This window comes from Durio zibethinus, chromosome 6 (genome assembly GCF_047325235.1).
Source record: "Durio zibethinus cultivar Kanyao isolate XHJ-2024 chromosome 6, ASM4732523v1, whole genome shotgun sequence".
Classification (NCBI taxonomy): domain Eukaryota; kingdom Viridiplantae; phylum Streptophyta; class Magnoliopsida; order Malvales; family Malvaceae; genus Durio; species Durio zibethinus.
In genome coordinates this window covers 203,397-216,314 of record NC_143167.1, presented here as the reverse complement: position 1 = coordinate 216,314, position 12,918 = coordinate 203,397, and the positions used below count along the sequence as shown (strand labels likewise).

At 35.3% G+C, this 12,918-nt stretch overlaps 3 protein-coding genes across 3 annotated transcripts; 2 read left to right on the top strand and 1 right to left on the bottom strand.

Annotated features, from left to right (window-relative positions):
* The first annotated feature begins 2,221 nt into the window (after positions 1–2,221).
* Positions 2,222–5,725, top strand: LOC111285166 (protein kinase G11A-like). Its single transcript, XM_022874459.2, has 2 exons — positions 2,222–2,862; positions 4,841–5,725. The coding sequence occupies exons 1-2, from the start codon at positions 2,306–2,308 to the stop codon at positions 5,637–5,639; spliced, it is 1,356 nt and encodes a 451-aa protein (XP_022730194.2). The 5' UTR covers positions 2,222–2,305; the 3' UTR covers positions 5,640–5,725.
* Positions 5,726–8,485: 2,760 nt separating this feature from the next.
* On the top strand, positions 8,486–10,862 carry LOC111285080 (histidine-containing phosphotransfer protein 1-like). The gene is made up of 6 exons (XM_022874322.2): positions 8,486–8,656; positions 8,761–8,891; positions 8,998–9,063; positions 9,859–9,930; positions 10,010–10,082; positions 10,666–10,862. The coding sequence occupies exons 1-6, from the start codon at positions 8,597–8,599 to the stop codon at positions 10,711–10,713; spliced, it is 450 nt and encodes a 149-aa protein (XP_022730057.2). The 5' UTR covers positions 8,486–8,596; the 3' UTR covers positions 10,714–10,862.
* A 1,114-nt stretch (positions 10,863–11,976) lies between these two features.
* LOC111285082 (large ribosomal subunit protein P2w-like) lies at positions 11,977–12,817 on the bottom strand. Its single transcript, XM_022874325.2, has 3 exons — positions 12,631–12,817; positions 12,287–12,516; positions 11,977–12,203 (listed from the first exon to the last, which is right to left on the bottom strand). The coding sequence occupies exons 1-3, from the start codon at positions 12,716–12,718 to the stop codon at positions 12,177–12,179; spliced, it is 345 nt and encodes a 114-aa protein (XP_022730060.1). The 5' UTR covers positions 12,719–12,817; the 3' UTR covers positions 11,977–12,176.
* Positions 12,818–12,918: the final 101 nt, after the last annotated feature.

Here is a 12,918-nt window from a genome sequence, read left to right as displayed (position 1 = left end):
ACTGCCCTGACCATTTAGGTGAATGGTTGACAAATTAAAATTTTCATTCAAAAGAGGATGAAGTTTTTGTTAAGTGTCCCTCAACAGCAAAATGTCATGTGTTGGATTCATTTTGAAAGAATCTTTCCTTGTATAAAATTGATCGGAATAATATGTAACAAAAATTCATGCGAATCAATAAACTTGAAAACTGTGTATGGGGCAAATTTTGAAAGTTTTTAAGACCCTGCTTAAGGGATAACTTGAATTGCGACTTGGCCCTTGGGTTTTGGATACGAGAGAGGCACCCAAAACAAGGCCCTTCCCGCGTGGTCCTTGATCCATTCGATGAACCCTGAAGGGCCCATAAAGGCTTGGGTTTTTACATATATATACAAAGGCAGCATGTTGATACTCATAATTAAAATCAAGAAATGAGGGGGATATGATAACTATTAGTTATCAGTTGGTTAAGAATAAGCATATGATTCTACGATACGAAGATTATCTGTTGATTTTTTTTTTATATACGAAATTAGCCAGTAACCTTAGATACCCTCCTCATTTGTCATTAGATTTAGATTCTTTTTAGTGCCTCGACTTCAAAATCAACTATTTTAACATTTCACAGTTAAGTTCTCCTTTCCCCACCACTTTTCAAAGTCTTATATTATATTTATAAACTAAAAGTTGAAGGACAATACACTTTACAATGAAAATGATTCAATTATGATCTTTTTAATTTAGTTCAGTTAATTTATTTATATCACTTTTAAAAAGTGATAGCTAATAAGTTTTATGTTAAAATTCAAACATTTGTAACTATTTTTTTTTAATTCCTAATATGTGTTCATATTTGAAAAAAAAAATTGAAGGAAATATTGCTTTAGATATATATATATATATATGTAATATAATATAATATAATTGCTTTTACTTGTTAAAGTCATGTTGTTTTAACCATCATTATTGAACTTTGACGGATGAAGCAAACAAAAGATTTTTGTTGATGGGCGGCAATTTATTTAAAGAGTGGTTCAAATTTTTCGTTTTTGTCATCTAATTTACGTCCTATATTCTAACATCGCGTGATGATTACTTCCAAGGTAAAGAAGTTTGATAGACGCATCCGAAAATCTATTGAAAAAAGTTGAATTAATTCTTATAGATAGGGAGACTGAATTGACGCATATGTTTGGAAAGAAAACACTTTGGATCGATCATGCTTTTAAACGATGAAGATCATAAGTTCAAACGTTTACCAACAACATATTAATTAGCAGTAAAAATACTAGTGGTACCAATCACATGCATGTTGAACTTGAACGTTCCTTCTTCATGGAATTGCTTTCATTTTAATGGAATTCAATGAAAGCATAATTTATTTAAATTTTACGTGCCATGACAGTACATAAGATGGAAGGATCCTTTCGGGTTTATATATATACATGATTTTTTTCCTTATTATTGGTTTATTACTAGTAACGATCCATTCATTAAATCCAATTTTACTTATCATGTGTCATTTTCATTTACAAACATGAATGAAAATAACAGGAAAAACGTCTATTATAAATGCAGGAAAAATATTCCAGTGGATAAGATAAGCCGAGCAGATGAAATCAAATTGCACTAATTAAATTAGACATTGACTATTGAAGCTTTTCAATCCACAACTGAGCTTTTCGTCCTGGTATATTTGTATACATCGCTTTTGATCTGAACCATATATAATCAAGGTTGGTTGGGTTGTTGGTGGTGTGAATCAGGTGTATCTGTTGCCTGTTGCTTAATTCCCAATAAAATAAAGGTCAAATCCTATTTTGGTTTGGATATCCCACAACCACCCCCCCCCCCCCCCCAAAAAAAAAAAAAAAAACCCTAAAAATAGGGATACCTATTCAATTAAGCTTCACGGATGCACCCAATCACGAGAATTCGGAACATAAATCGAGCATTAATTTCATCCCTTCTTGATTTTCTTTCTTTCGTCCTTTATTCCTTATTTTCGGGGATCAAACCAAAAAAAAAAAAAGTTTATAACTCTCAAAAATAAAAAAAAATCTAATATACAATTTATTTTAGTTATTAAATCCTAGAATTGACAATAACCTATTTATTTATTTGATCTGCAAACGGTCCTTTAAAGAGGGCCCCCATTTCCATAGCAGGCAAAGAATCAACATCCCACCATCATCTGGGCCTTTTATTAACCCAAGCCCAAACCCGACCCATCAGCCCTTCAAATATCAAGTACAGTTCACTCTCTCCCTCACTCGCCCCATTTCTCTCCCCCTCTCCCTTCTTTTCTCTCTCGCTGTCAACAATGGAGCCGTGGCTTGACGACTTGGCCGACGATCTCCAAAGCCTAAGCTTCACCTCCACTTCCACCGCCACTATAAACCGCAGCACCAGCTCAGGCTCCGCCTCCAACTCTGGCTCTTCCTCTCTCGCTCCTTCCGCTCACGGCTCCTTCTCTTCAAATCCCCTCCGTTCCTGCTCTCTCTCCCTCGCCGACATCTATTTCTCCCTCCGCCTCGGCTCCGGCGACATAGGCTCCGTCTACTTAGCCGAACTAAAGTCTCAACCCTCACGTCCCGACACCAATGCCGCCACCGCAAACAAAAACAACAACAAAAGTGAAGCCGTTTTTGCAGCGAAAGTGATGGACAAGAAAGAGCTAGCGTCGAGGAGTAAAGAAGGGAGAGCGAGGACTGAGTTGGAAATACTCGAATTGTTGGACCATCCTTTTCTGCCCTCGCTTTACGCCGCTATCGATTCCCCTAAATGGCTCTGTTTATTAACGGAGTTTTGTCCGGGTGGCGATCTTCACGTCCTTCGTCAACGTCAGCCTCTCAAACGTTTCCCCGAATCCGCCGTAAGGTACATCTTCTCCGTGATTCCTTAACGTCTTTTTTATTTTCGTTTTTCTTTTTGGATATTTGAGAGTAATGGATCGGGAGAAGAATTGGTGAGTCAGGAGGAAAGAGTGGTGCCCAGTTGATAGTTTCTCGCTGTAAATCGGATCAGATTCATTTCGTTATTTTGGTTATGATTGACGGCAGATCCGGGTTGGGTTGGGTAGGCTATTAGGGTCAAAACGTGTTAGAGGTTTGACTTTTATAGACCGAACAGTTATGGACTCTTCCATCGCATCAATGCCACACCGTTTTCATTTTTGGGTACAAAGGGCCAATTATCCAAACGGTGAAATTTTAGAAGTAGTTGAGAAAGCCAGCTTAATCACACGGCAGAGTCATATGATATGATCCCATCATTTACTATTTTGTTACATTAATTAATCATTAAATCTTGTACTAAGTACTACTATGATTATTTATTTGGGGCTTAACTTAGGTACATATCTTTAAGATTATTAATAACTGTTACCTTGATTCGCATGTGTAATATATTATTATGAAATTACTAATTTCGTTTATAAAAATTTAAAAATTTTGAAAAATAAAAGAAAAAAGAAGTTATATCCCTGGTAGTTATGTTAAAGGATTAATATGAGAAATTAATGAGAATAGGATTAGCACTAGCGCAACTTGTGGATCTTATAGAATTATTATATATCATTAATACGTGCTTCATGATCAATTTTGTACTAAGCAGATTCTCTTTCGGCACCTGTGTTTGTGGTACTGGCAGTGATAGTGAGTAGTGAGGCCATACATGCATGTCTTTTAGTTGTGATCAACAGGATTTTTTTTTTTTGACCCAGGAAATCTGGATCAAGTAATGTGAATTTCCTTTTCTTTGCTGGTTTTCTGGGATTTGTTATGTAAGTTTAAGCTTTGATACGGTAGACCCTGTTTCTTCTTTTTTCTTTTTATATTGCTCTCTGGCCCTCCCCTCGTTAGTCTCATGTCTGTCTCACCTAGCCGTTCAATACTAGTAATGAATTTACGATGATGATAAGAGATGTTTATACAACCGCTATCTTTTTAACTCAACCTGCAAAGGATTTTGTATTTCAGCAAATGAGGTTAAAGAGAAGACAACAAATCTTTCTGCGTTGATAATGAGTTGTTAGCAAATATTTCATCATGCATTATACAATATTACATGATTTGATAATGAATAATTTTTATATTTGTACTTTAATCATATTTTCCATCCATGTCCTATTACTTTCTTTTTTTCTCTAGTAGATGCATTGAAAATTATTATTTGATTTTTCACGCTTGCTATATTTTTATCAGTATTCCACTGTAAATCAATCAGATTCGGACATGTTTTATACTCTTTGAACATTATATCATTCTAAGACACACAAAATACCAGGGAACATGTAGGAAGAGAACAATGGGAATGTGCTGCATTATAAGGACACAAGTTATGGAAACTTTTGATTGCTTTACTTCTCCCACTTGTCATTTGAAGATTTTTCCTCGTTACATTTATCTGGTGCATGAAAAGATTCTGAGGGCAGCTAGAAAAAGGGTCAAGTAGGTCCCTTAAAGTATGCATAATGTAGTAGAGGTAGAAGCAAGATAATTTCTTGTCTTGGTTTAGCGTGTAAATCAATTTTAAATCTGCAGTGGATTAATGATAATGGTAGTAGGTCCTTGTGTCCCTTGGCTAATCTGATCAAAAAGTACATGACACTCTGAGTATCTCAATTATTTTCTTGTCTATACAATTTGTTATCGATAAAGGAAAAGAAAAGGTTATATCTCTTTTATCTCCAAGTACCCGTGGAACCTGGCTGGAGATTGTATTATTGTGAAGTTGTTGGTCTTAATTAACCTAGTAAGATAATAATGAAACTGATTAAAATTATAGGTAAGGTAGTTGATTGCTTTGTTGGTTGGTTGCAATTTGTAATACAAGTTCTTATTATTGGTTTCTGCAGGTTCTATGCATCGGAGGTGGTGGTAGCTCTAGAGTACCTTCATATGTTGGGGATTGTTTATCGTGATCTGAAGCCTGAAAATGTGCTTGTTCGATCAGATGGTCACATAATGCTCACGGATTTTGACCTCTCGTTAAAATGCGATGATTCTACATCAACACCCCAGATTATTTCTGATAAAAAACCACCTGTTCCAGCTCCACAAAGCGACTATCCTATTGATCCTCCTCCTTTCACATCCTCTTCATGCATTATTCCAAGTTGTATCGTACCTGCTGTGTCATGTTTCCACCCAAAACGCAAACGCAAAAAGAAGACTGGCCACCGCAGTGGACCTGAGTTTGTGGCCGAGCCCATTGATGTTCGGTCCATGTCTTTTGTTGGTACCCATGAGTATTTGGCATCGGAAATTGTGTCCGGTGACGGCCATGGTAGTCCTGTGGATTGGTGGACACTGGGGATCTTTATGTATGAACTTTTTTATGGGGTAACACCATTTAAGGGCGTGGACCATGAGCTAACCTTAGCTAACATTGTGGCTCGAGCCCTTGAATTCCCCAAAGAACCCGCCGTTCCCGCAGCGGCTAAGGATCTTATTTCCCAGCTATTGGTCAAGGATCCTGGAAGGCGGTTAGGGTCCACAATGGGTGCATCAGCCATCAAGCACCATCCATTCTTCCAAGGGGTCAACTGGGCATTGCTAAGATGTACATCCCCACCATATGTACCTCCCCCATTTATTAGTAAAGAATTCGTATCAGATGAAAGCTGTCCAGAGACCCTAGTGGACTATTATTAATTAGGTGAAGTTAAGGAATGATCAGTAAATAAGAAAATTTGAAGAATCGCTAGAGCATTCATGTATATAAATGGCGTTTAAAACCATCCTCTTGGCAATCACGTTCCCAACTGCTGACGCCGCCATCTGGGGCCATGGCCATCTTTTAGTCTGTTACATATATTTACATATTTCATGGCAGGCAGCACATAGATTGTATGCATGCAGATATAGTATCTATTAATATAAACCTAATTTGAGGTTATCTAAGTAGAGGTCAATACCGTAGCATTGGATCCCGACAATTCATATGTAAACAATGATCAATATTGACTTGGGGACGGGAAAGCCGGTGGCGCCACGTGATAGGTTGTCCGCCGATCACGGAGTAGCCGGAGAATGGGCATAACCATAAGGGAAGGAAATTACTGCTTTTGTTTGTTTGTGTGTGTTTTGGTTGTGAAAGATCATGCCCCCATGCGATTTATTCACTCCTTTAGGGAAAATGTGGGGCTTTGCCACGACTTTACCCTTTTCCTGAAAGGAGAAAATTAGATGGGCTCACATTATTCCTGTGTACTTCCATTATGATGCCATCAAAATTTAACTACACTCTCTTTCTTGGATCTCTAGAGTCTAAAAACTACACATTTGTTAAAATAAAAGTGCACGTAGCATGTCAAAACCATATGGGTCCAATCACTTCTAAATATGGGCTTAGTACTGAATTCGTTGGGCTAAGATTTTGGCATAGCGGCCCATATCTTTCTTCTTATTCGTTTTCACCTCTTTTTCTACTGGAAAGTGAGGAAAGCTTAACAAACAAAATATCCTTTGGTTCCATTCACAATAATAACCATAAGAAAGTATAATAATAAAAAAAAGCGCATAAAAATGAGGAGAGCTATGTTCTAATATTTGAGAGACGACACATCAAAAACATTTTTAAAGTTTATCCAATGATGATTTAGTTTGGAACATCTATTAGGACAGGGGACCAAGGGAACTCCTTTATAACCAATTAATTCATGTCCTCCTACAAGTTAAAAAGATTATAATCAGCATGTTAATTACTATAAATTAAATCTTTATTCAAATAATGTCAAAAATACTTTTAAGGTTTGAAAATAGTTCTCTGAATTTTGAGGTTGTTGTCACTAACCATCTGACAGTGTGCAGGTTGCAGAAGAATAATTGTGGTTTTCAATCTGACTAGTAAATTTGCATTCTGCCTTCATATTTTATGTTGGAAAATTCAATGAATGCTTTTATTAATGCGTGTGATGCAGGAACTTTTTGCGTCTCTCAACATTCAACCTTCAACAATTCGTAGGAATCACAACTTTAATAAATTCTATCTTTCATGGCACAAATAATAGGGATAACTGCAAGATGATTGCTTTTTCAACATGCAAATGACAAAAATCCATTAAAAATCTCAATTATTGTTGAAATTTGAAAATACTGAATAGAATTTTCTTTTTAATATAAGCATAAGGTATAACATTTTTTTTTACAAGAGGGAACATTAGGGTCGGAACTTAAGATTTTTACTTTAATCTCATTTCTTTTTTTTTTTTTATGTTTTTTAATTTCTAAGATTTTATGAATCTATAACCTTGAAGAGTTTACCCAAGATACATGTCTTCTTGGCACATCACTCCACTTTTAGGGTTAAAGCTAAGTTGAAGAGACATACATAAAATAGAGTATGAATGAAGATGCTTTAACGATTAATTCAAACCTGAGACATGGAGTTACATAAGAGAAGAGTAGAAAGAGGGTTCGTCCTAATCTCACTAACAATGGACAACTTTGGCTTACCACACTTTGATTTCTAATGGACATTTTCAAACGTAAAGAAAATCCTTTCTCCTTTTAGGTGAGGTCCAAGTTCTCATCCTTAGAAGTCAAGCTTTGAATGGCAAAAAAATGTAAAGAGATCGAAACACCCATTTTCAACTTGACTTATCCAACCAGCTTCATTTTCACCATATATATAATTGGAAAAAAAAATGGCTTACCACCTTACACATTCGTTCCTATCATCATCTTTTGCTTTTACATACCTTAAAATTTTTCTATATAGCTATTCTCTTTGACCATATATATTCAAATTAAAAAAAATGGGTAGTATTTCTCTTTGTTCAAAATTGTTCCTTCTTACCTTTTTGTGCAAATGTAAAACCCTCCAAAATAATAACCTTTTTTCATTTGTTTCAAGCTCTCTTTCTTTATTTTGTTCGCCGCACTTTTTTTTTGTTTTTGTTTCACCTAATCGAGTAAATTGGTATCAACAAATGTACTGTAAAATATAGAACAAAATTATATAGAAGATTCTATGATTTTTTGTTCCACAATTCTTTTGTTATGTCCTTGATCTTAAAAGATAACAAAAAAAAACATGCCACCCTATATTTTAGTTTTTTAGTCTACAATTATGTACCTTAAATGGTTAATTCTTTAGTATTATCTTTAAAAAAAGACGGTGATTTAACTACATAAATTTTTTTTTCTCTTTTATTCTAAGAAAACAATGGGATTATCTTGCCTCAATTCCTTTCTGAACTTAAGTTTTTCATTTTCCATAGCCTATAAAACAAATATATATATATATATGGGTTTCTATTTCTAGCCCTAGCTTGTTCTACAAGGAAAGATTTAAGGCGCGTGGTATCATACATAGAGAGAGGCATGTGGTTTTTGTTTCTCACGTCTTATCTGTCATTTTTTATTTGTAACTGTTGTGAGTAGCTCTCACTGCCAAACCAGGAGACACTGCCAGTTTAGATTTCATTAGTATCATACATTATTACATTTATATATGTAGGATTCTCTGTTTTGTTCCACAACTCTCTGACAAATGGTGAAAAAGCTTGAGAGAGATTGAGACTATCACATTAATCTTTTCAGAAAGAAACGTTTACCATTCTCTTAATCTCTCTGCAAAATAGGAAAAGGAAGAAGAAGAAGAAGAAATGGTGGGGACTACTCTTTCCCAACAGCTCAGGAATTACATTCAGACCATGCATGATCAGGTTTTCCTTTTTTTTTTTTCCGTTTTTGCTGCTAATGATTAACTTATTCGAAAAATCTTCACTTTTTTTGTTTGATTTTTTTTTGGTGTAATGGTTCCTTCTAGGGCATACTTGACCATCACTTCGATCATGTGAAATCGTTACAAAATGAAGAAAATCCTCAGTTTGTTATGGAAGTGATCTCAATGTTCTCCCACGATGCTGAAATTGGCATTTCTCAAGCCACTGAATTTCTGTATGTTTGTTTTTTTTTTTTTTACAATTGATTTTTATATCTATATATATATATATACACACACACACACACACGTATTTGATCAATATATAACAATGAACTGCAGGAACTGTGTTGTCGACTTTGCCAAGGTTATATGCTTTGTTCACCAGCTCAAAGGCAGTAGCTCAAGGTAGATATATCTATATTATTTTAGTTACTATATATTATTATATATTATCATGGCATTAACAGGCTTAACTGCATCCTAAAGGAATAAACATTTTACATGTGTCTATAGTTCATGATTGATATATATATATATATATATTATATGAGGTATAAATAACAATGATATTATTCATAATCAAACATACCTCGATCTTTATATTGACGTATGAACGCCAGATGTAGTAAATTTTCAAATGCAATCACTATAACTATTATACATATATATTCCAATTTGGTCGTGTTTGTGCATGAAAAATTTAATTATACGTTTAGAATATCCAAACAGAATTGATCAGATAGAATACACGGCAAGTTATTCAAATAAAAAACATTTGGAAATAAAATTTTATTTAAAAACTTTAAACACGCGCTATAAACACGTGATTATACGTATCATTTAAAATTTGTTTGTTTTTATACTTTTTGTCTCTTCTTTTATATATATATATATATATATATATATAATTAAACTTTGAACTTCGTTACTATCAATCTATCAACGCAATTGCCTTACGGGGTCAATAGCTTCAATATTTGTTGATTACTCATAATAACAAATTAAGGTTAATAATGGTCATGATCTACACTTTTCCATATGAACACTTAAAATTTCATCATGTCTAATATAAACAAAATAAAAAAAGCAACTTATATTTTCCATTTCTTCATTTTTTTCTGCCTAGATAAAAAAAAATTCATTTCCATTTCTATCTTATAAATGCATATAATATACATGTTACGTTTACAAATATCTCAGCATTGGTGGTCAGAGGATGGCCATGGCTTGTCGCGAGCTGCGACATGCCTGTGATATCAGGAGCAAGGAGAGGTAGGAATTACCAATAATCTTTTTTTTTTTCCTTCCCGGTCAACGTTTCTTAAATTAATATTTGCGCTATGTGTTTTAGGTGCCTTGAAATCTTTGGGAGGTTGAAACAGGAGTACAATACTTTGCATGAATGCCTCAACACCATATCCCAGGTAATGCCTAATTGTGATGTTGAATTTGGTAATTAATAAAACTTTATAATAACGTTGACTACCTACGAAGGGAAACGATCCCAGGTTATGCCTAATTATGATGTTGAATTTGGTAATTAATTACTACTACTTTTTTATCACCAAGGGGACCGATCTTTTTCATTCTTACTTTTTTCTTTTGGAAAAAAAATGCCATAACTTAAGATAAAAAAAAGATTGTAAATGTTAGGATTTGAATTTTAAATTTGTTAAATATCAAATATTAAAAGTAACTGTATGAATTAACTAGGTTAAACCTTGATTTCTTCTTTTTTTATTTTTATTCTTTTAACAATAATACTTTTGACCAAATTATGGTATTTGGCTTAGAAACTATATGAGATAATGAGGATTTAAGTTTGTTGGTTTAATTAGGTGGTGAGCTTTTGGATTAGGGTTAAAAAGCATCTGTCAACGAACATACAAATAATAAAAAAAAAAAAAATCATCCGAGGGAATATGTGAATTAGTTGCTTAGTTGCCAAGTAAGAGAATATGTATCCTCGTCCTAACAATGGTGTGATTTTTTTTTCCTTTTTCACAGATGGAGAGAACCATCATCGCCAATGAGACTAGACGCCGCCAACCATAGCAAGCCTGCTTTGTGGTTGCAGCTTTAGCCTTCAGGTTCCTCTAAAAGTCGGAAATGGTGTCTGTTTAAGACTGCTTTGATGACTTTGTCCTCTGCTTTGTGTTAACAATATCTGGTAATGTGTTTGCTCTTTGCGGGTCGCTTTTGTGTGCTCTGTGGTACCCAATAATAAATTAGATGTCCTTTTTGTCGTGTCTAAACCATAAAATTAGCTTGTGATACCCAATCCACCTCTATCGCGATTAGAAGTGACTTTCTATGTCTCCTTTTCATCCGGATGACCTATAGTCAAAGCATTGGTTATAGTCTTAAAGGCGATTAGTGATGAGTGATAAAGGTCAAATCCAACATTTTGTTGAATATATAGATATCGAAAATTGCTATTTGTCCAAATCCCCAAGTCGGCGCCTCACTCTACAATCTTAGGTTTGCCGACGTTGATTATCTGATACCAGTGAAGAAAGATACAGGCGAAGGAGTGAAGACACCTACAGGAAGCGGCAAACTTCCCAATGCCATCAAATCATGCATTATCTAATGCTTGAGCGTGTGCTGCCGTTTACAGAATTATGTTCCAAGAGCGGTTAGATATCATTTGGATGCAACGGAAACAAATCTAACACCGAGCAATACTTGTTGACTTTGAATTTTGGACCTAGCAACAAAAATTTTGTGCTCTGTGAAAGAAGAATTACTTCAACCCGGCATGCGTAACAACTAGACAGTGGGTTTGCTGTCTCATGACCAAATGCGGTCAGAATCTAACATGGTTCTGCAAAACTGACTAAAACATGACAATATAGCATGCACAACTGATTTTAGACCGATAAATATGGATCCACAAAACTAGCAGCCACTTTTCTGCAGTTTGATATTATTTCTGGTGATTCATAAACCCCGAAACTTTTTGCAAGAATAAAATGAAAGTACAATCTATAGAGGAACCAAACCAGCTCCATGCAACTGATTAAGATTGTGTAACTTGATGCTTGAAAGAGCAGCTTTGCTTAAGCCGTAACCACAGAATAAAAGTGAAGAAAAGCAGCAGAAAGAATCCTCAAAATCATAGGCTTAATGACACCATGCAATCATACACATATCTCAGCAATTCCCAGGTATCCATAGAGAAGAGAACAGAATTTCACAGTTAATCCTGGCATGAAATCTCTCAAGCCTAGAATTCGTTTGGGAGTTAAGCCTGATAAAATACCATAGATTCATTCAGATTCAGTCACCGAAGTGTATGGCCGGAAATATTAAGTATTCAGCAAACTCAAACCAAAAATTCACAATTATAACTCAAATTGTTAATATTTTTAACTACATTTTCCAAACAGAACTTAAAGTTTCAAGAAGAAGTAGAAACCATGTTCAACTACAGAGTAAAGAACATATAAAACCTTATAACACTCAAAGAAAAGCACCAACTGCATGTAAGAATCTTTGATATTTGCACTACTCGCTTAGTCGAAGAGGCTGAAACCCATATCCTGCATCAAAAGGAAATTATGTTAGTGAAGAACACACCAATAAAGAAATCAGTACAAGTCAACTTCGGTGTAAAAATGATTACATCATCGGACTCTTCCTTCTCCTCGACCTTCTCCTCTTTCTTGATCTCAGCAGCAGGTGCAGCACCAGCGCCACCTCCACCAGCTGCAGGAGCAGAAACGGCAACAGCACCACCACCAGAAGGAACTGAAGCCAACTTTTCCCTTCCAGATGCAATTAGCTCGGTGATGTCTTTGCCCTTGACTTCGGACAAAAGCAACTCTATCCTGTCATCATCGGCCTCAGCTCCAACTGTAGTATATTAAAACGTCAATCCCACATCGGGAAAACCAAATAATTTCCCATATTTAGTAAATTCTTAAATCACCATGGCAGATATTTGATGAAATAAGAGAGAAAATTTACCTGATCCGAGAATATCCTTCAAATTATTGGCGGAAGGGCTAGGGTTCCCTCCCAATACAGCCAGTAAGTAGGCGGCGATCACCTTCATTTTTACTCGATCAAGAAATATTAGAGAGCGAGAAGGAAAGCAGCTGCCGCAGAGGATGATAACTGATAAGGGTTAATGTTGCAGCTAGGGTTATTGTTTTTGGTTGGAGGCCTTCTACTTTCAATCGTGGCCGTTCATTTTAAATAAGAAAGCCCAAAGTATTAATGCGAAGCCCATGGGTCTTAGGCATTTAGGTCATT